Source organism: Bombus affinis, chromosome 1, assembly GCF_024516045.1.
Source record: "Bombus affinis isolate iyBomAffi1 chromosome 1, iyBomAffi1.2, whole genome shotgun sequence".
In the NCBI taxonomy this organism is placed as follows: Eukaryota; Metazoa; Arthropoda; class Insecta; order Hymenoptera; family Apidae; genus Bombus; species Bombus affinis.
Genome location: NC_066344.1, coordinates 4,960,438 through 4,983,939, shown reverse-complemented (window position 1 = coordinate 4,983,939; position 23,502 = coordinate 4,960,438). Strand labels below are relative to the sequence as shown.

At 33.7% G+C, this 23,502-nt stretch overlaps 1 protein-coding gene across 1 annotated transcript in view; it reads right to left on the bottom strand.

The window, feature by feature from the left end:
* LOC126915219 (putative uncharacterized protein DDB_G0271606) overlaps positions 1-23,502 on the bottom strand; it is a 33,884-nt gene extending 10,382 nt beyond the window's left edge. The window contains exons 1-2 of the mRNA XM_050719683.1: positions 23,185-23,502; positions 10,517-10,771 (exon numbers count right to left, since the gene is read on the bottom strand). Of these exons, the coding sequence (XP_050575640.1) occupies positions 10,517-10,771; positions 23,185-23,304 (375 nt within the window). The 5' untranslated portion in view covers positions 23,305-23,502. The remainder of the gene's footprint in view (positions 1-10,516; positions 10,772-23,184) is intronic.

Genomic DNA, 23,502 nt, shown 5'->3' with positions numbered 1-23,502 from the left:
ACAAATAATTAATGTACATATATAATTGTAGAGAAACATAAAAGTCGATAAAATATTTATATTTTTCATTCCTTTTCATATTTTCTTCTGCAAAAAGTTTAGCAGATAAACGATCAATAAATATTAATTAATATTTGAAAATGTTCTTTGCAAATATTTCTGAATTATTCTTTATCTTACGCTATAAATATCATCCTACATTCTGCTTATAATAAACGGCGAGCCAAGTGATTTAAAATCTAGCTACGTCGAGGAAAAGTGAAATTTAGAAGATTCCCGTGAGAGCGAGGGAATTTTCTAATCTACGCTAACATCATCGTCGCTGTACAACACACAGCAACGCGAGCATACGTATATATATGCGTAGACAGATAGAGCATAATGTTGAACGAGTGAAAATTATTCTTGATAATTGATAAGGAACAGTTTCTATCATCAAGGTGATGCAGCATGTGAACACAACGCCTCAGACACGGACAGGTAACAATACAGTTAGTTTGCAGAGAGAAAATCTTTTTAGAGAACGTTCACCTTGCTGCCGGTGCGTGCAACGGGCAACCCACTTTCCGTTGTGCTACGTACCTTTCCATCGAGAGTCGCAAAAATACGCCACAGCATCCTCTCAGGATGCTTTCATATCGATGTACTTTAAACCGAATTGTTCTCTGTGAAATACTCGGCGATCTATCTTGCTAGGCATAAATGACGTACGACGGGTTGATATTTACAAAGGAAATTCAGAAAAAGACTAATTAAGAAAATAGTTATGAAAATAGTAGAAAGATAATTATGTAAAATGATTGTGAACAAGCAATTACGATAGCTACTGGGAAACTTATAAGAAAAATATTGCGTGTCGATGCTATGCATCTGCTGTTAATCGTTTTAGAATATACACACTACTGCTTTAAAATGTGATTAGTATGTTTCGATTACGAATGTCTACATATTTAAAAAAATTGATATGTGCAAAGTATACATAACGTAACATAGAATGAATATATAGGCTGTCTCATTTGAATTAATCCACGCGAATATCCTCTAAACTATGCATGATTCGAAAACGTGATACAAGTAGAACTTGTTCCGTTTCAACGTGGCCTTACGATGATCGTCGGTCATTTATCTAGATGAAGGCGCTTTAGAGATCTCAAGGTGACCTCTGTTTCTTTAAATAGAACTGTACATTTTTTTGATACACTGTTCGATACAGATTTTAATTCCCTACAACAGGGTATTAAGATAATAATATTAATTTCGTCAAATTGAGCGTATAAAAGTCAAGGAATACGTAAACATGAAAATACTACGTTATCTTCCCTTGTTTTTCATGCGATAGGTTCCGCAAGATTAAAGTTAAAATATCTTTTAAATTAATCACTTTTCGAACCAGATACGTTAATTACAAAACGCATCCAACGGCGTATAAAGACTATACGTAGAAATAGATTTTAATTTAAGAAAAGACAAAAGTCAGCTTGAAATCTCAAAGGCACGATCACTTAGATAAGATTTGTGAACATCGCAAGGTGTCTCTCTCGAAACAAAGTGGGTTTTACTTGAAACGATTCTTCGAACAACGTATAGTTTCAGAGATATTTGCGTGGTTTGATTAAAACGAGACATCCTGTATAGTACTTGAATGAAATAGTCGTAATATCTAAAGGATGATACAAATCTTTATTTGTATTCCATTTATTTCTCCGATTATGCTCCAAAGAACGTGCATAAATATTCTCAGTCTAATAATTAGTATTATACAATTTTCTGGGAACAGAATTTATTCAAGAAAAATACGTAACTTGATAAAATTGCATTGTTAAAGACCAGAAGATAAGCTTATAGCTGTGCTTCAACTTTGAATTTACATTAACAATTTTTAATTAATTTCTCGTTTGTCCGACTGGCCTTCGTTAAACAAGGAAATACAAAATGACGAAATATCTGCATCAAGCTGGAACTAACGAAAAAGAAATTTCATGCACGCATTAGACTACGTTAGAATTGAATTTTCTGCACTGCTGAGAATAAAAAAAAAAAAAAAACAGAGCGATAGCAGGTCACAGGTACAAAAAGTGAAAAAAGAAAGAAAACGAATAAAGTCAAGGAAATAGTAGAAAGTAGTGGAATCTCTTCGGCGATTTTCTCCGGCAAAAGACTACGTAAACACTGAATAATTTTCTTTCCTCCGTTACGCAAAAATTAGTTCCAATCGAACGACTCGCATATACCGGAACGTTTCGTAATGCATTCCCCTCGAACGCAGCGAAAAAAAAAGCACAATGTTGCGTTCGAATTACTTAAAACTCTTTTGCCAGCGACATTCGCAAACACGAACCAGCGAAAAGGAAACGACGGAACATATTCGTAAATAAAGCGACGTATAAATTTCATTTGTTGTTAAACTTTGGAAATTAAGAAAACACAGCAACAAATGACCTGTACGAGAACTTCTTCGTTCTGGAGGCTTCGATTCTTCGTCGTAAATCGCGAAACGGTGACTAATGCCAAGGCGATTAAAACTGCAAAATGACTTCCTTGAAGATTCCTTCAAGAGGAATACGAGTAATATAAACGATTCTAAAGGATTTATATCTTAAAGTCTATAATAACTGTACATTATTAAGGATTATATTATAAAACAGCTTTAATAGTTCTATGCCCTGCAGGCTATTGCTGATTCATGATACTTGATAGACGTGAGGTTTTCATTAGGGAAGCGAAAATATTCTCTGTTGTACTATTCAGTTAATTGGCCAGCAGACTCGAAGGAAGGCTGAAGAACACTCGTCATAGGAGGTATCATCATCACGAGATTTAAGAGTGGCAGTTCTTCAAGACATCGCATTGACTCATAGGGTACATTATATTTTGATTGATAATAAAATATGATATATAAGAAAAATATGTATATATCATTGAATTAAAATGCAAAAATAGAAATTCAAAATGTAGAAGTGTTATTTCTTTACAATTAGAAACTGTAAGTATTTTATTATAAGTACCGTGTTAAATATTCTACTCCAAGTATCGCAAATACTTTAATATTCTAATTATTTTACTATAATAACTACGATGCTATAGACATTCTCTGTTATTTTAAGCATTTTAATATAAGCATATAAACATATACTTGCATACTTTTGCCTTGAATTCAAAGTTCTAAAGCGAAAAAACTTGTTTCTTTTACAAAGAAGTTAAAAGATCTGAAGTTTAGAATTTCAAATGATCCTAAGCAGATTTTCTACAAATTACTATTTTAACGATACCTATTTTCCACTTGTGATATCGCATCAATGAATATCGTAAATTATAAAAACTAATTATTAAATAGCCGATGTCAACTTTTACGAAAATATTATCGTCTCAGGTTCTTTTTTACATGAACGTATGTATATGTATGAGTTAGGTTACCAAGGAACCATAATACCAAAATTAACATTGATTGTTGAGCAGAGAGTCGAGTGCGTGGCCTCTTCCAACACGAACTTTCACTTGTTAGCAGGAAAAGAGAATAGGCGCTAATGTTCATCCTGAGGTACTTAACTTTCAACGCGTGATTGATTAATTAGTAAGTGTGAATTGTCTCTCACCCTTTCTTTCTGTCTGTCTCTTTCTCTCTCTCTCTCTCTCTCGAATTACAATGTGATACGAAGAGAAAAGAAATTCTTTTCTTTTCTTATGATTTTCTCGACGTTTTACAAACGCCTCTGTTGGATACTCAAATAACGTGAATATAGCGTGGTTTCCGGTTCGTTTAAGGCAGTTGATAGAAAGTAAGATCAGTTTACGTGACTCAAATGCCGATCTAACAACGTATTTCTGTTGTTGTGTATGATTCTAATGCAACTAATCGTAAAGTGAAAATCGGCCACTGTGTGATAAATTAGAGGAAATATAACTGGATTGAAAAAGGGTTTCTTCGTTACATGTGGGTTTTTATGTCGCCTGCAATGTTTCGAAATATAAATTTATTTAAAGTAAGACATAATTGACCGAGTTTTCGTCAGAGATTCATCGATGTATATATTGCAAAATATAAAAACCGATATTGGAAATATTTCAAAGTTTCTAAAATACAAGAAAGCTCGAAGATATTAATTTCCGTGTCAAATAGATGGATTATATTCATTTAAGTTATATTAATTATATCTTAAAAAGAAACGTGCCGAGATTAGATTTAAAATTTCTCGAATAACCATCGAAGCAAAAATATATTGCAGAAACGATAGCTTTGAATGCGCATATTATTCAACAGTGTAACAAAATATGAAACATATTTCTCAACAAAAAGATTACCGTTCATCAAAATATGTTACTTAATGGCCGATAATTTATCAAACAATACCCAAGCTCGTTAATCTTTTATTTGACAAATAATCGTATCCTTAATTTTTGTCGAATAAATCTTCTTCTTATATTTCAATGTCATTGAAAGGTCGAAATTATTATTCTCACAGATTCTTGTTTACTGAGAATCAATTCATCATCCTTGATTACATTTACGTTTCCATGTCTGAGAGCACCGTCAAGCCTTTACTTTTTTTGTAAATTTTTCTGAACGTATACGACCAGACAAAAGCCACGTTCGACCAGTCGTTACAAATCTTAGATGGAAATTTCCTGCAAAGCCTTATTTCAAGTGGACGATCGTCGTCCTTGTCCCACAAGAGCGCAAAGAATCTTTACACGCTCCGATTGGTCCGAGAACGTCCTCGTTTTAATACCGTAACACATGTACTTTTTATCATGCCTTAATAACAATTACCTCCTTCGCGTTGTTTAACCTTGGCAAATTACAACGAGCATTCAAAACGCTCGAGAATAGTGTCAAACTCAAGTTATTAATTAGATTGAAATTAAAAACGAAGTGCTAATGAGATTGTATGTACACCAGTCCTTCTTGGAATATCAGAATATTTTAGTATCTAATATTTTATTGATAAAGTAAAATGATTTGAATGATGACTGTAACTAACAATACAATGTCATGGAGGCTTTCATGATAGAAAATATCACCAATGAATTAGGTACAAAAAGTATCACTGTATCATTAAATAAATAACGATAAATAACAATTGGCAAATATTTCTATTAAGTGCGATAACTACGATATTCTAGTTACAAATTGAACGATATTAATGGGTAGACCTTCAAAGCTGAAAGTCATACGATTTTGTTTAAAAAATAATTTACGAATTAAGATTAAAACCTGATTGAAATTCTTCTTATTATAATCTTCCGCAAATTTTCACGAGTGAACAAAATTACTAAAATCTTGTCAGCAAAAAATTAGCTATTTAAAATCAGAATTTGATTTACGTTCGCCTCATTAAATAAATTACAAGAAGACATCAACGTTTTAATTACAAGCTAAATAATCTTCTAGAAATCTCGAAACCAAAAATTGAAACGAAATTCAATCTCTTTTTATTAAACGAATTTGAACGAAACGAGTAGAATGGCCTGTCATAAACCATCGAAACGGAAGAGTGGCAAGATTTGCGAGTGGAAAGAAACAAAAAGGTGATTTCCTGTTTCGCGTTAAAATCACTCGTACATCAAGGAACGTAACCCGAATTACGTAATTCGCTGTTGCGGTTCTCCTTGAACGCAGCTCTTAGCACCGGTCAACACCGTTTCAGCGCGTTTCGTTCTCCGCGTTCTAACTCTTTTCTTCTTTGCTTCTCTACACCACTCGATGGCAGAATTCATTGTCCTTTTCTTCCTACTGATGAATCCTCCGCGTCGTCTATCCTTTGCATACAAAAGGTTTCTCGAGAAAAGACGATTTACGAGCGGGAGAAACGCGCAGTTCGAACGTGAGCTGGCAGACTCGTCCTAAGGATTAATCGGTACCAGGCATTGAAATCTCCGACGGACAATCGAAACGCGCGATGCTGAATAATCGAATCCCGTCCCGCTCCATCGATTCTCGCGTTGCTCCTACTTGTCTGCCGATTAATTGCATGAAAAACAAATTAGATCGAGCACTTTTTTGACTAATGTAAATTAAATTACCGCCTATTGAGACGTAACGCGTGGGAAATCGTTTGGATGTTGAAGTACGAGAAACGTTGCTGGGATTAATTAATTTCTTTATGACGTTTGAATTTCCGACCTATAGAAGATCTAACGAGTTTATAAGTACGCCATTATTGGATCTTTCGATCTTCCAAGGATTATTAAAAGGATTATATATATGGGAAGCGCGTTCGCGTTCCTTTAAATAGTAATTTATCATAAATTATAAATAGAGTATGCTGATTTATATCGTAATTAGGTAAGTAAAGGAAAATGGCACATCTTAATGCAGATTCGTTTCGCACCATAAGTGTCGTAACGAGTATTTCACTTTGTATATTTGCACATTTTTGCCTACTACGAATATATACACATACAAATTTCCCATAATTTCCCAGAAATGCATAATTATCCGCAGTGTAATAATACGATGATACAATACGATATGAAATTTTCTGCAGAAGATTGCAGTCTCGAAGCTGATGGCATTTTGAATCTTTACTTTATTTGTCATTGTTTATTTTTAATTCCTCTTGAAACACATTAGCACAGATACCTCTAAATAGGTGTGAGGTGACTCAAACACTGTTCTTGTCCCCATTTTAATAGCAATTAAGCGTCGATTAAGGATGATTATAGAAAGCTGTAATGCTCCAGAGGAAATAACGAGATTCAAAGAGTGTCGTTCGACGCTGACGATGATAAAATCCTGATGGCGATTCGTATCTCCTGTTGCAATAACTCATTAACAGTCATAGACGTGATATGGCAAAATTAAAATCCATTGAGGTTATATACAATGCACACGAGATAAGAAACTGGAATTTGCATGGCTGTTTCTGATTTCTGCCTGCTTCTCCTTTTCCTCTTTGCCAATAAAAGTGCGCAAGAGCGTACGTCCTGTCTCGATCGTAAATAATTCCACGCTTTCTAGGTTCCTGACTTTTTATGACTAATTTACTCATTAACATACTCCTTCAACTATTATTTTCATGGACATTAAAAGAGCATGGGACGGATTAAGAGCACGGAGATTAAATACGGTCTGGCAAAAGCTTCCTTCGCTGAACCTTATAATTATCTTTCTTCTGCCATTAAGAACGAATAACGATAATTGCGATATAATTTTACGTACGCAATAACTTGAATACAATCGTTGAATGTTCGATTCTTTAATGATTTTTAAAGTATAACATAATATTAGATCAATTTTTAGTGAAAGTCTAGAAAGATATCTATTGGAGTATATAGGAAAAATTGAACATTCAACGTAATAAAATCCTCCATCCTCTCTATTATTCCTACAACTTCCTTTCACTTTGCCATTCTATAAAATCTCGTTATTATGATATTAAACTATTTATGAAATAAGAAATTAAAAATGAAGTAATTTTATTGAAGTAAAAGATACGCCAATTTATAAGATTTCCTGTGTTTAGATACGGGAAGAAATATGTACTTGTATAAAGTTCTGAGCAATATAAATGGTAACCAATTCGTGTAAAATCGAATAGCCGATCGAGTAACAAGAGTCGTTCTTTAAATCAGGTTTTGTGGCTTTACAGATGAAAAAGTTAGCGATAAATCATGATAAATCACGGTAGTTCGTTATTGCCAGCAATATCGAAGTGAATACCACAAAGAAGGGCGTGACCATAGATCAGACACGATCCTTTCTTTCTATCGAGTGCCGTGAGAAGCGATTCTTCTTTGCTGTCTCATCATAAAAGGCGTGTTTTCAGCGTTGCATTAAAATTCATATCGAACAACCTACGAACTCCTCGATCATATTAATACGAATGCTTACGAGTGACAAATAATTTCAAAGAATATTCTTGACAACTCATGCCACGTTTCCTTTATTTTCTTTAAAATTAATTATTAAAATTATATATTAATACTGTTCGCTAAGTAAAATTAATTACTAAAATAATACCGCTGTATAAATATTATGATCATTGGAAAAGCATAAAAATTAATACGATGCTTGTTTGTAAGAGAAGTAAAACAACAAGGAAAGAATATTAAAGAAAAGAAAATAAAATACTGGATAAATGGATAAAATATCGTACCAATAATTAATCTGTACTAATAATAATAATCTGTACTAATAATTTACTGTAATCGGTGTAACTTATATTTTATAATTTTAGTCTTAACTTTCAGTCGGATATCTATGCTCGGCTGATTTCTTTTTATAGTTTTATCGTCGAAAAACTTCTTCGCTGTAAAGCAACAACTATACCACTTTCTCATTTAACTTTCACTTTCATTTTTAAACATACTTCTACTTGGCTTTTGCATCTCTTGCAGATGCACGGTTATTCAAGCGTAATGCTAATACTCATTGAAGCAGTTGCTGTTATTAAATTCAGAAATCTATTGCTTTGAAAAGATATTTTTGAAATTATGGAACTAGAGATTGGAACCGGCATATTAAAACAGCCAGTTAAATTAAATTTATATAAAAGTAACATATATATAAAGCAAATTAGATAATCATTAAAGAATCCATTCGAATTTCCAATACACAAGAAAGTAAAGTTACGCAACACTTGCACCAAGTGACATTTTTTGGTGTTTTATAGGAAAACAATTTTTATTCTAACTTATTTTATTATTTTATTTTAACTTTCTATCAAACGACCCCATATTTTTATTTAATCTCAGGATCGAATACGTACTCTTACCAATCTCTTGAACATTTCAAACACCGATCGTCACATTAATCGTTGAACATTGACTGTCTCTTGACATTTTACGAAACATCGTACATGTATTGCACACAACTGTGAATATTTATGCAAATTCATATTTTTATGAACGTGACTAAAATCATTCATAGAACCTAAATACAGGATTGCCTCGTTCTCTACGATATTTTAGTTTGGATAACCTGTATATTTTTTCAAATTATGTACATTTTGTGGATTTTGGCATATTCAAATTTGCCAGAAACGTATAAACATTCAAAGTCCATAAATTTTTTTAAGTCTCATGACTTTAATCAACACGTTGTTTCCGTTTAAAAAAGTATCTTTTTTGAATGAAAAATTTGATCAATTCGTTTTAATCATCGAATTCTCAACAAAAATGGATTTCTTGATGTCTTTTCCTTTTTATACTCAATAATCCATTGATAATATTAATAACTTAACAAGTCGCAGGATACACAGATTTCTCTTTTACGATTTTATAATCTTTCGTCAAATCTGATAAGCAGACGTCGCGTAATTTGCAAACATCTCTTGCAAAAATCCAGTTGTTTTATTACCAAACTTGTGATTGTTATATGGATTGTATTTATTAACATTGACAACTTGCAACTTTTGATTCCTAAAATTTCCATCGCCAATATTAATTTAATCGTGCAAGACAGCTATTTAGCTATTGTTTGATCGAAAATTTGAAACTTGTTCGAGTTCCCAGCGTTCGTATATTTCAATCTTTTTGCTGTGCGAGGCAAATTGAATTTTTTGTTCAGCATGTCAGCGTTAATCATATTATCGCCGTTCTCGCGGCGTTTCCCTTCCTCACTTTCCATCATAAACTCAAACAGCTCCGTTCGACTGGAAAGGATCGTTGAGAACTGATCGATCAGCCGGTTGATCTTTTACAATCGGTTAAAATCGAGGTGAAAATTTAGAAATCTCGAAAGCTGGCACCGCGATGAACCAGTGAAATAAGATACATTGGTAGCAGGCTAACTCTCTGTATAGAAATTTTACACAGGAAAAGCCTTCTTAAACTCGTGCATGCATTATAAACGAGCAAAACAACTACTTTGCCTACTTGAAAGTACAAATCGAAGTCTTTCAGTAATGCATCCATGTTGCTAGAACTGTATTTAGTGACTGGCTTTCTTTCTCTCTTTTCTTCTGCGTGCTTTCCATCCTATTTATTGAATCTCATATTTTTGTAAAGATCATACCATCATATATTGGATACAATTTCCATATACCTACGTATAACGTAAATTATACATTCAAAATAATCATATTTATCAAGCGATACGAAGTATGGTATGTTGTTTTCTCCTGAAATCCAAACCTGTTAACTCACGCGTTTCTTCGTCACGAGGCAAAACATCCTTAAGAAAATTGGTTTTGATTCATACGAACACGAGTGCAATATAATATATTTCTATCGCGAACATGAAAAAAGTGATGTCTCAAAAAATAAGGAACTCGTTAATAAACGAGTTATTATATCCGATTTATTGATAATTTGTATAATGAATTACCTCGTATCTTTCCCAAGAACGAGTTAGAATAACATTTCTCATTGGAACAAAACCATAATGTGCGATAAATTCGTTCGAATGAAATATGTTTTAGATATGAAACAGTTGTATATACAATAATTGTAGAATATCGCGCAATATAACTCCTTCAAAATATAAATAAACTACGGTAATTCTTATAAATGGAGGTCGATATTTCACAAGAAAATTAAATTCCTGCAGAATTTTTATTTCGTTATAATCACCTACCTGAATGAGAGCCTCTGGTTGCAGATGTTTCAAGAATTCACCTTGTTGGTATGTAATGGATGATGGTTGTTGTTGCTGTTGCTGCAACCTAAGTTCAGCTTGCATCGCAGCAATCGATTCAGGAGTGCAGGATGCTCGAGCTTGGACCCAGGATGCTGCGAGGATGAAGCTTCCAAGGATCACGGACATCGTCACCAAGGTGACAGCCGCGATTCTTGTAATTTGAACCGCTGTACTCTTTGGCCTCATGTATGCCTGTGAATAAGTGAATGAAAATGTTAACAAAGCCAAAAATATAAACTATTTTATAACATTATTATACAGAGAATAGCAAGAAGCGAGCAAGACGTTAGTCTACATTTGGAAATAAGCTTCGAGGCTTCGTTTTTCATAAAATCGAGTTTGGATATGTTTAGGCAATAATTAGTTGCACGCGTCCCCGAGGAAGTTTCTGTTAAAAACAAAGCTTCAAATGAAAAATTATATCCTAAATTTTCGATTATATTTTCTGTATATCGTTAATTGTTTCCGTATTTATTTTTATGAACTATTATTGTATATAAAATAATCTGAAGAAAAGTAAATTAAATTTATTAATCCATGAAATATAAACATATAGGTCTACACAAATGTAAAACATTAAGAATACAACACGCGTAAACAAAATTCGTGCTTTTTTAAATATTAAAACGCGAAATCACCTTCTCATATTATCAAATTAAGAATTAATACAATAACGTAGCTTTTACAGAAACAAACATTTATCAGAGTCAAATATAGCGTCACAGAATAATATCATACGAATTTATAAAATAATACTCCATCGTTAGCTTGCATTTGTTATTGTTACTCCGGGTTTAATTACGAAATAGAGACAAATGTATCCGGGTAACAGGTTCGGCGCGAAGTAGTTTGATTCAATAAGCACCGGAACAAGTGTACCTCTTGCAATCAGAATCTAATTACTCGAGATTTTCCGTCGCTATTCTCGCCGTTTCTATTTTATGTTAATCAAACATGCTTATACACTTCTGTGATTGTATCTCGCGTATTACGTTCGATCGCCGTAGACGAAGAAAGGAATATGTAGCTAAACTTGACTTCCGTGATGATCTCACTACATTGAAATAAGCCGGTACCATAAATCTAATTACAATCCCATCAAGGTTTTTTTAATCGCTCCATACACCTATCCATTTTTAATCCTTCGAACGTTCTCTAACGTACTTTTATCAATTTTGTATTTCGAAATTATTTCCTACATTATTTCCTATTTGTACTTACTTGGAACTACCTGTAACATATTTTTGCTCAAAATTATAATTTATGTTATTTACGTGATAGTTCGAATTGTATATATTTATCTATCTTTTTTACTCTACCAAACATTTTAAATTTCGTTAGAAATTAAATCAATCTTCAAAGATCGAGCGTGTTAATAATTTATAGAATTGTCCAAATAAAGAGATGAAATAATTTCTATTATGAAGATCAATTTACGTATGAAATCGTTACTCTTTTTATCGCTCTGTTTTTGAATAACCAGTACAATAACGGAGACGAAGCAAATGATGTAAATGAGATAATTTACATCCAAATACTGTTCCCGAGTGTGAACATAGGTATGTTGCTCGCTTTTTATTTCGCTGATTATTTGCGTGTCTGGTTGACGTAATAAATTACATCAGAGGCAACGGGATTGCGATTAGAAATTAATTTTAACGACCGACAATCCTTCATTACTCGATTAAAGGAAACGTTTTGCTTGCAATTCCAAATCGTCGAGTTAAATTTCTCTCTTTTAAGCGCCGAACTCTAACACAATTTATCATAGCGATTTTATTTTTTCAGTTTTGTTTAACCGTCTTCGTGTTAAGATTAATTATCGCTTTAAAAACGAATCGAATCTTCTGTTTAGTCAAATCTCTTTCCTTTTCTCTCGTAGGATTATATTCTGCTAAATAAACGATTCAAATTCCATTCTTAAGAGACAATCGTGAAAAAGTAGAGTTTAAATTAACAACTTTTGAAATGGAGATTCTAAGTAACGCTTATTGATCTTTCCGTTCGAAGAGGAACGTGAATTCGCAGTAAACGCCGCGCGTTTCAGCAAACACGACAGATGCATGCAGTTGCTAAACATGTGCAAGGTTCATTACAGGATAATGTAGTCAATGCAAAATGTGTACACGCAGAGTGCAATCGCATGAATGTGTGTATGTAACTTCATGCTGGCTAGCCAACCGAGTCGAGGTCTTTTGTCGTTTCACGCTCTCCTTTCCCGTGGTTTAGCAGCATTCCCACTTCATGGAACGAAGCTAATCGCGGGAAAAAGTGAAAAATGGAATTGGAGAATCTCATCGTTTTCCTAACACGCGTCCCTCCACCATGGTAAAACATACATCGCCATTCGTACAATCCTTTCAGAACTCTATAAACTTCACGCTGATAAATTTTGCAATAATTTACAATATACATGTTGCAATGTTTACGATAATTGTAATAATTGTTAATGCCGGAAGTTGGTTCATTTTCATCTATTGGACAATGGATTCGAATTATAATCTTCACTAACAACGCTTTATAATTTAGGCAAATTTTTAACCACCGAGAACGTTAACTGTTTTGTTTTGTATTTTGTTTAAAATAATAGCAAATTTTCAGCGATTGTTTGTAAGGTATAGAAAGTGTATATCTATGACGAATCCTGAAAAAAAGGAAACTTCGATGTATCCAGCGTTAGTTAACTAACTTTTATTAATGTGTCGTCGTGAGTTTTAAAATAATAAACTTGATTATTTCTTATCGCCAAAAATTTCCAACGAACTATGAAATTCAAACGAGCGTGGAATTTACATTTGCCATTAGATTATTCCATGAGTAGTACTAAGTTTAGCACAATGGAGCTCTTCGTAATTGAAGTTTCGTAAAAGGAGAGTAGGAAACTTAACACTGAAAGATGGCAAACGGTTATAACGAATGATGGACACGAAGTTTTTATCCTCCTGATTACATTCTCTTATAAGTAATGCGGAATTAAAAACAATGGAGCTGTTCGCAATTGGAGTTTTATAAGAGGAGAACTATCGTAAAAACTTATTGTTTATAAGAGCGATGAACTATTGTGAAAAATGAGATAAAACGTATAGCTGACTAATTACAAATAATTATTTGTATCTAACGTAATATACAATATATCAATTATATAAAATACTGAGAAAATCGTGTTGCTCATAGAATTCTAATAAATTCCACTTTTCACCCTGTGATCAAATAATACACTTCGATTAACATCTGTTAACGATGAATCTAGGAAAGATTCTTAGATTTCCCGTTTTATTCAGCAGCCGAGCATGAAAATTATGCCAACAATACCGTAATTGACTCCATATCAACTATCCGTATAAAATCGTTTAAACCAATGTGAAGATTAGTGGATAGCACGAGATGCCCAGACAGTCGTTAGTCACAAGAAGGAAATACATCCGATAAAGTAAGGCTTGCTGTTCAATAACTGTATCGTGACACTATTATTTTACGCCTCGGACTCGTTCAGCTGCTTGAGAACCTTGAAACTTAGAAAAATCTGTCACTCTACACGAACACGTCTCTCATCTCCTTTCAGATCCTCTCGTCTCAGATCCTTTGTCGTTTCGTGTATTATACAGATAGTGTAATTGATAGTCTTACATGTTATTGGTACTGTTTTGACGATAATTATAGCAAGTAACATTGACTTCGATAATTAATTGATAGTAATTTCATATACTTAGAGATTAGTTCAATGTCGGGCTCTATGCTTATTATCCTGACAAGTAAAACAAGCATGTAATCTGGCAGAGTAATCGCGTGATTGGTCAAGGAAAATAGGGTTCCGGTAGATTGCATGAATAATCGACAAACTGAGAACTCCAGTGAATATAAATTGAAAATATTATTGTACAACTTATTTTCCCAAAAAAAAAGGAAACGTGTTTTTCCTTAGATTATGCAAATATATTCTTACGAGAAACGAAGTTATAACCAAGCCATATTCGTGCATTCTATGTATTAGATAGAATTAGATAGAAATTAATTAAATTAGATAGAAAGTTAAAAACAAAAATTGAATAATTTGCAAATACATGTAAAATATCCAGAGTACGCTACTTAAAATGTTTAATGGAGGAAACGGATTTCTAACTTTCTAGCTTCGAATCGTTTCATTGTGTTCGTAAAAATATAAATTTGCATAAATATCTACGATCTATCCTATAACTTGTGTTAATTATGAAACTAAAAGAATAAGGAACGAAGTCTTATAAGAACTGAAAAGAACATTCAATTAAGTCACATTCTCAACATTTTGCTTTACGCCGCTATTATCGTCAATCCACCAATTAACAAAATATGTATTTAGCTCTCGAGTATCCGTACATTGAAAAATATAGCATAACGTTCAACAGGTTCGAAGGATACTTTTACCTGTACGCTGGTTCTCATCATCATTTCGACATCAGCTGTACTACATGAATAATAATCAGGAAGAATCTCGTGCGGTTAACGATCAAACGACGTACCAGTTACCGTAAAGATAAATCGCTGTGCACATCGTACATCAACACGCGAAGAAATTTACACAGTATACCGATTAACCACGAGCTGCTGCGTTTCAGTGCCTTCATTTATTTTACTTCTAGTCCAATCGAGTGATGGAACTCGGTGCAGATTCATGCGATATTAAAGAAAAAAGAAGAGATTTACAAAAAAGTTGCTAGGAGCAAAAGTCCAATACGGTAATCGACTATACAGGGTGGGAGGGTAAACGTAGTACAACCATAGGCAGGGGATGATTCTTTTGATGATGATGAGTTTAATTGAAGACGAAATGGTCTGGTCGAATTTATTTTCCTTGAAAATGAAGCATGTTACGAAAAAATTGTATTCTATAGCTTTTACTTATTTTTAAATGTAGTTTAGACTCCTGTTATTCGCTCTTGTTCACTTCGGAATTAGCCAATTTTACTCGTGAAATCTTCAAAGTCGATTTTCTCGAAAACGAAGCCTCGGATAAAACAACGTTATGACAAAATTTTGTGTTATTTTTCACGTAGTATCAGTCCCTATCCGTTTGTTCTACGATTACAGTCTCACCCTGTATAACGCTGAAAACAACTTCTTTCAGGATTAACTTTCCATCCGGGGGCAATTTCGATTTTTAGCGAGCGTTTCGCGTGTTCTGTTAATTTCTGTTAATTTGTAAGTTCCAAGTTACTAAACTCGACCTTTTCTCTATCACATTAAAAGTCTCCTAATAACAAACCTATGAAGATATAAATTTCGTCCGCGAGTTTATGCAGAAAAATATGAAGATCGTCGGCGGACAGTCTGAAAGGACGACATAGTATACAGTTGGATCAGCGTCGAAAACAACTTCTCACGTGATCAGAAGATAAATGTTTAAAAAAAATTAAGGAAACTAGCTTATGGGTCGGATTTACGAGAGACGGGTTTAACATTTTCCCATGGGAAGAAAAGATGGGTTTCAGGCGCCTAGCCCGCGATTGCGTCTTACCGCTTTAATTGGTAAATTAATTGAAAAGGGCAAACGCTTGTGACACAGACTGTACTTGTACGTATTCGTAATGACCTCGATGTGGATGGACGACTCTAAGGTGAGAGGCCTCGAGGAGATAGTAGGCCATCCGAGGCTGCCTTTATGCTGCTCGATCTGCCAGACAAAAGTAAACAGGCACTGTTGCCAGGCACTCGAGAAACCAAAGGATTATTATATGTATGTATGGATGGATGTATATGTTGCATGACAAAATTTTTAAACGTGTCCTCTTCGATGTGTGCTCTGACTCATTGTTCCCTTTACCGGTATACACTATTGATCAAAAGTCTTGGATCACTCGCATCTACTAGCAACATCATCGAACTTACCCATCTATCCATCGAACATATACAAATAGAAAGCATATTCAATCGTTTACAGAATCAGCAAACGTTATTATTTTCACTAACAGGTACAATTATTCGTTTTATTTAATTGATTAAAGTATTATTGAAAATGATTATTTTCATCGACCGGGAAGATTATTGACAAATTTTGTATTTTTCGCGCATGATGAATATTTTTCTATGTTTTCTTGGAAACAGTACATTCGGTTGTTTTATTTATTCGTTTTATGACAAAAGGTATCTTAATATCTACGTGAAATGTAAAAATCAATTCTCTCTTTATTTAACGCTATTTCGTGAAGCATGAAAGAGCAGAGGATGGCAGATTTTTGGTCCATAGTGTACATACGCCTACCGAATGCTTTTAAACGGCATGATAATGACGCACCATACTTTGGAAAACGAAAAACAAATTAGCTTTTTAACATATCTCTTTATTCGTTTACTTGAATATCTAAGAGTCTTTTATATGTAAATGTAGCATTGTAATTTTCCACTAAATAATCAATCTACGATATTAATAAACTGACATTCAATAATAAATATTTATGCACAAGTATATGTTTAAGCTTCGAACGACTCGATTCTGAGATTTGCTGTACTGTTTGATTTGCAAGGCTGTCACGTATATTCGCGATTATTAATTCGTCGAAATTAAAAAGTATAACAAACAGATGAAACGTTTTGTAGAAATGAACACGAGTAAATTAAAGGATTAAAGTTCAAAAAGCCATGTCGAGTGACTCAGTTACGCCTAGATGTACGGTACTTCATTTTTAGCACGTAAAGATAGCTGTTGTGTCTAATTAAAATGTAGGAAGAGTATTAGAAACGCCTGTCTTTCTTCCGCCATCCAAACATTTCATGTCTCGATACGGACAAACCTGATGTATGCCTGGAAATTCTGTGACAATTAGTGTAATTATTTTCAGCATCGTTAAATATCATAAGAATTTATTAATCTATTTTTTCTTATATAACTTAACTAAAGTAGATTTAATAGGTAGATTATTAGAAAAATAAAAAATAATCAACACACAATTTAAACCGTTACGAAAATATAAATATATGTTGACAAATACAGAGATATATGTATATGTATGTATAATCCTGTTTCGAGAAACTTCCAAAGCTAATTAAAGATCACGGAAGAATGTTGGAAATAACTTCGGCTCTTCCGCGAAGACGGTATTGAAATATGTACGTATATATTTTGACTTATGTAAGAGACATCTTGCTCATGCTAAGTCGTGTAAACGCGCGAAGCTAAAAGCAAACGGGCTAAGCCATCGTTTTACAATATTTTACAAACGATTCCCTTTTCGTCGGGATAAAAATTTCATTGCACACATTTGAATAGAAAATATATTTTAGAAAGTATAACGTAATGAGAATTCAAAATTATAGAACTCGTGTAAAGAGGTCTAGCAACGTGAAATTATTAAATTGAAAACTCTCGAGTGTAGCCTATTTCGTATGTAAGAAATGTTGCAAATGGATATTCGTTGAGTAATACCGCACAATTTCTAGAAAAAAAAACCGCTGCTGAAGGAGAAGGTATACGCATATCGTAAAGGATCATGTTACGTAATATCGCAGGAAATTCAAGTTTCAATTACTTGCTACTCAAATAATAGCAGGATGGTCATATTATGAAATGATTACTATCTACGCGTCGTGTGCTCCCAACTTTATCCCGCAAGTGACTCCAAACCAAGCATTAAAGTCTCCAGGCTCACTCGATATGCGTATTGCACCGTCGTTCAAGATTGAATTCTTTATAAATCGAAAATCGAATCTGTTTGGTATTTGAATCAAATAATATTCAAGACACATATATCTAAATATATGAATATAAATAATTATAAATTATATAAATTCGTAATATCCATAATCGCATATCACGAATATAAATTTAGTTCAATTGTATTAATTATTGGTATCTATGTTACTTTATTTTAGCTATATTATTAAAATTAAAGAAATTATATATTCAGCTATTCTATTACAAATACGAACTTCGATTTAAATTACAAAGAGGAAGAGATAGAAGAGACGAATGTAAGCAAATCTTGAACCACTTTGTCGAAGTCGAATAAATCGTATTTATGAGGAAATCTACAATTTAAGCGATTTAACGTCTACGGAAATTCTATTCGATAAATTTGCAAGTAAACCACGGAGCATACAATTTTCATCGATTCTATTATAGTAGTAATTTCTTGGAAAAGGTAATTGTCGCGATGCCAACGGTGCTCGCCTCCATAGGCGATATGTAAATTCGATACTTGTGAATTCCGTACAACCCGAATAGTACGATTCTAGTCACGCTTCGATTGAAAAAGAAACGCAGTTTAAATCGCTGCAGGTGAAATCTGTCAGTCTTACAAATGTTTTCAATGGCCGGTATTTGCCTCGCGATGAGGACGGTGCAGTTGGTACTGGTTGGTACGTCGTTGTCGACGAAATACCGTTTTCAAATTTTGTAATTATATGAATTGCTGATAGAAGCATGAAGAAACGTTACTTTAAGGCATTAAAGCAAGAGATTATATAGGACTTAACCACGAAAGTTTACGATGATTATTTCAACTATTTCTTTCTCTTCAATATACCTTATGTCTCAATCATTTTATCTTTTTGTAGCTTTTTGACACATAAAAATATTTTTTGACATATAAAACATATACGTACAATTTCATCAAGAATTAAAGAGATAGGTAAAATAAACTACGCAAAACTTTCCTCGAAGACGAAGAAGTTTTATGTGAGAGTCATTTTATTTTTTAACAAGATAATAGGAATATAGGTAATAAAAAGATGTGTAAAATAAACTACGTAAAAGTGTTTTGGAGATAAGAATGTGAAATATTACTTTTGGTCGTGGACAAGTGAAATCGTGTTTTTGTTTTAACGTTTCAAGGACAGGAATTCTTTATGTAACCAAATTGAAACAAACATTGACGTCATGGCGGATACGTGTTTCCCGCAATGGAAAATTTGGGCTCTACATTAAAGCTTTGAGAATCTAGAAACAAAAGGCAATTCAACAGTAGCCATGGAAGTTTCTAATAGTGGCGAATGGTTGCGTTCACCGGTGGTAGAAAGTTTCCGGTTTTAACGAAATAAACGAATGAAAAAAACAGCGTGGCCGACGTTGAAAATGAAATCACGTCGTGCATGATTTTTCAAAACGTATCGCGTCACGCGAATGAAACACGAAAGTTCAATTAGCCAGAGATAGAATTTCCATGTTTCGAAAAAATCGAGAAACCAATCCAGATGATTTATTGCATTATAAGATTATAGCATTTTTTAAACTACGACAAACGATATTTAACTGCGGGAGATGTAACTGAATAGAAACTACAGTTGTAATTCTATTCTATGATTATCAAATCAAATATTTTATTTCTAATTCATAGACTGAATTTAAAGAAGGTTCTCACGGTAGTTTCCATTCTTCTTTTCTGCAATGTGAGCTAACTGTTTTCTCGAACTCTCATTGAGAAATTACTCGCCTATGACAGTGCATTTATTTACTTCGAACGGATGCACACACGAACATACTGTCACATACTGCCACGGTAAACATGAATTATGAGCACTGTCATTTGCGTCCCCTAAGTATCATCCATTTCTCTGGGATTTCCTACTGCAACTGTATTTTCAAGCAGATAATTAAACGACAAATTGCCTTTCCTTCATTATCTTTAATCCCATATTATTTCCTATCCTTTATTTAATTTCTCAACTACGTTAAACATACTCGAAATTGGTGCTTGGAAACAGAGAAATATCTTGGCATCTTTTTAAACTAAATCTCTTTCAAATTGCAGCAACAACGTTAAAAAATGAAAAACGAAATTTTGTTATATTTTCTAATTAATCCCTTCGCGAATAGAAGAAAATTTCCCAACAATTAGAACCGAATACGATACAGTACAAAGCTGCACAGTGTAATAAGCGATCAATCTTGAAAGGATCTACATTCAATGTTTCATGGAGACTTTCATTTTACACCGACACTTTTAACAATTGCAACGGTTATTGACAGAGAAAGTTAGCAATTAATTAAACGACAAATTCTTTCACCCGTACCGGTGCGTTTCATTTCGTGGAAAAATAAATCATTGAAACACGTTTCGAGTCTACTATTCCTTATCTAATTATAGAATATCATGTTCGCGGAAATTACCACGTATAAAACGCGACAAGATCGCTTTGCCAGTGGGTTGCACCGTCGCTTCTTCCGTTTACGTAGGCGACTTTTGATCGATCAAGCAAATAAATAAACGTACATATATGGTAGCGTGGTTGGCGCAATTAAGCTTGTCCAGAAACTTTCACGGAAGTGCCTTACTGTACGGATTTCCGCGCTCTTTCATAAAATACCAGCCAAACAACGTTCTCGATACAAAATGTATCAAAGCCAGAACGAATTTTAGTCGCGGTATAATTCAGCGTTTCCGTTACATGACGAAACATCTGTCTCGATCTATCTCCTCTGCCCTGTAATTTATAAAGGCCGACTGATAAGCAGAATTAATTCTGGTAATCAGTCACTTACATACTGTAAATTGTTTTACCTTAACTGAAACTTGATTCTTACGTTACATAACTCCTTTCGTAATTTCCAAACGAATATCTACGGATTCTATTTTAGCAAACGCGAAAGGATCGATTTTCTACTTGAAGGAAAAGGAATATAATTGTAAAAAGATAACGACACCTACGTAGATGCTTGTAGCAAAATTGGAGGTAAGTAATTTTATACGTTAAAATTATAAAGTACTCGTTTTACGTCTCATTTTATGTTTGCAGAGAAATTGTAATCGATATTAATGAAAATATGTTATAATGAAGAAAATTGTTCATTCAGAAGGAATAATTTAATCTGATTATTGCGCTCCTGAAAAAGATTCATTTGCGTTTGTGGATCAACCCATTGGCAAATTATCATGCGATCGCGTTGAGTCTGTATACATATGTTACTTATATACCATAGATATGTATCTAATTTTGTTATTTTGACGCATCAATTTCCTGAGACTCTAACGACTAAAGGAAAAAAGCTACAGGAAATTTTCGAGCCACTATACACATATATAATTTTTAAATTTCTTACTGTCTGTATAGCAGAAATTTCAAACATAAAAATATATACGTCCTTTTTACAGCAATTCAAAATTTTATCGCTTTATTGAACTCTCAATGGGTTAATAATAAATGGGAATTTACTTTCGATAGAGACGTATCAGATGTATCCATCGTTACATATTTGTAAATTATTTTAAATATAACCATCAAGAGATTTTTATTTAAAATAAAATATTGAAATGAAACAGCACTAATTGCAAAGTAGTTTTAGTTACCGAAGATTATTGCCGATCTAGCAAAAAAATTAGCACCTTCGTATTTATGTCGGTAGGCGGAAATAATATTATGATCTTATTCCAACATTTACGTTGGTCACGTCCTTGCGCATATTTTTACAGCTCTGTCGTGACAATTTTCCTGAACTGGCCTCGCTGTGCAAAACACATGCATTCATAAATCTAATCTACTCGTTGGAATTTTGTTATCAGAAATTACTACATTTATGCTTCCTGTTTAATCGATCGAGAATAAATAGCGTACAAATATCATTACATCGAAATTCTATTTCTATCTTTACGTAAGCTCGCTTTATTTCATTAACTGTGGCTAGCATAACGGCAAATGTATCGTGTCTTGTCCAAAGATTAGGATATAATCTATAAAGCAGCACTAACGAAATATACATTGTATAACACAGATACACGTATTGTGGAAAAAAATGATAAACAAACGAGAGAAGAAATGAACATTGCTAGTTACACGCGATTATATTATACGATCAGTTGGATGATTTATTTGTTAAAATTTTCTCGCTGTTTCTTGCATCCTATTCATCATATTTTTACAAATTGAAAATACACGAAATGTCTTCTCTTTATAAATTTCTAGTAACGTTGAAAACACTAATTTTTAAATATTTATTTGACGATGTGAATCGTAGAAAGAAATTGTCTTTCTATTTGAATAAATGTTAATTAGTAATCATCTTTATCGCATGTGTGTAATAATGCTGCCAACGTGATCACTATCGATGCCCAAACAATCCCATGTTCCGGAGTCACCTACCATGTCGAATTGCTTTTAAACTGTAAATTTTATCTGGTACACTCGTTCCAAACTAGAAGGTTCTATTATTAGCAATAGTCGTTTGAAGTTATGATACAATATTTAAATGAAACGAATTCGATCTCTGCATCGGATCAAATGAAAAATCAAAAGTCACTGTTCATAATCGACAGAAGACTCTATTGCTATAATAATCGCAGTCATATTGAAATACATGGTAGGACATTTAATTAAAACAAAACCAAGCCCTGCGTTACGACTAAAAGATCAGAGTTCGATACTTTTAATCAACGGAAGACTGTGACTTTTATGCTGCGAAATTGAGTGCGATTAGAAAATCGCAGCTCAAAGCTATTTCATAAAACCATTGACAACAGAATCCTGCGTTCTAAATAATTCTGAATCTCGACCAGTCATGGAATACATTGACCAGACAACCTCGATTCACCGTCTTACTACTCCTATTCTAAAAACAAAAGAAGCTGTCTCGCTCGGCGAGCTCTCACGAAAATAGAGGAATTCTTTTAATTCCCTTGATCCAAAGAAAGCTGAAGGCTTACCGGTGGCGGTTCGGTAGTGGAGTACACCTCGCTGGGTGCGTAATTGCTATGAGGCGGATGAGGCATCTTCTCCGAGACGACGGCAACAGTTGCCAAGGAATCCGGCTGTTCCTTTTCCATCTTCCCTGGTACCTTTATCTTCTTCTTCCAAAGGCACTGATTGACTAAATGACTCTGACTACGACCGATACCTTTCTTGCTGTACGTGGTATCTCGAAAAATCCTCTCTCTTCTCCTCGATCGACGAGAACACTTCGATGTCGATCGCTCGGCGAATCGACGAGCAGTGAGCGGCCAGCACCGTCTGACACCGCTAGC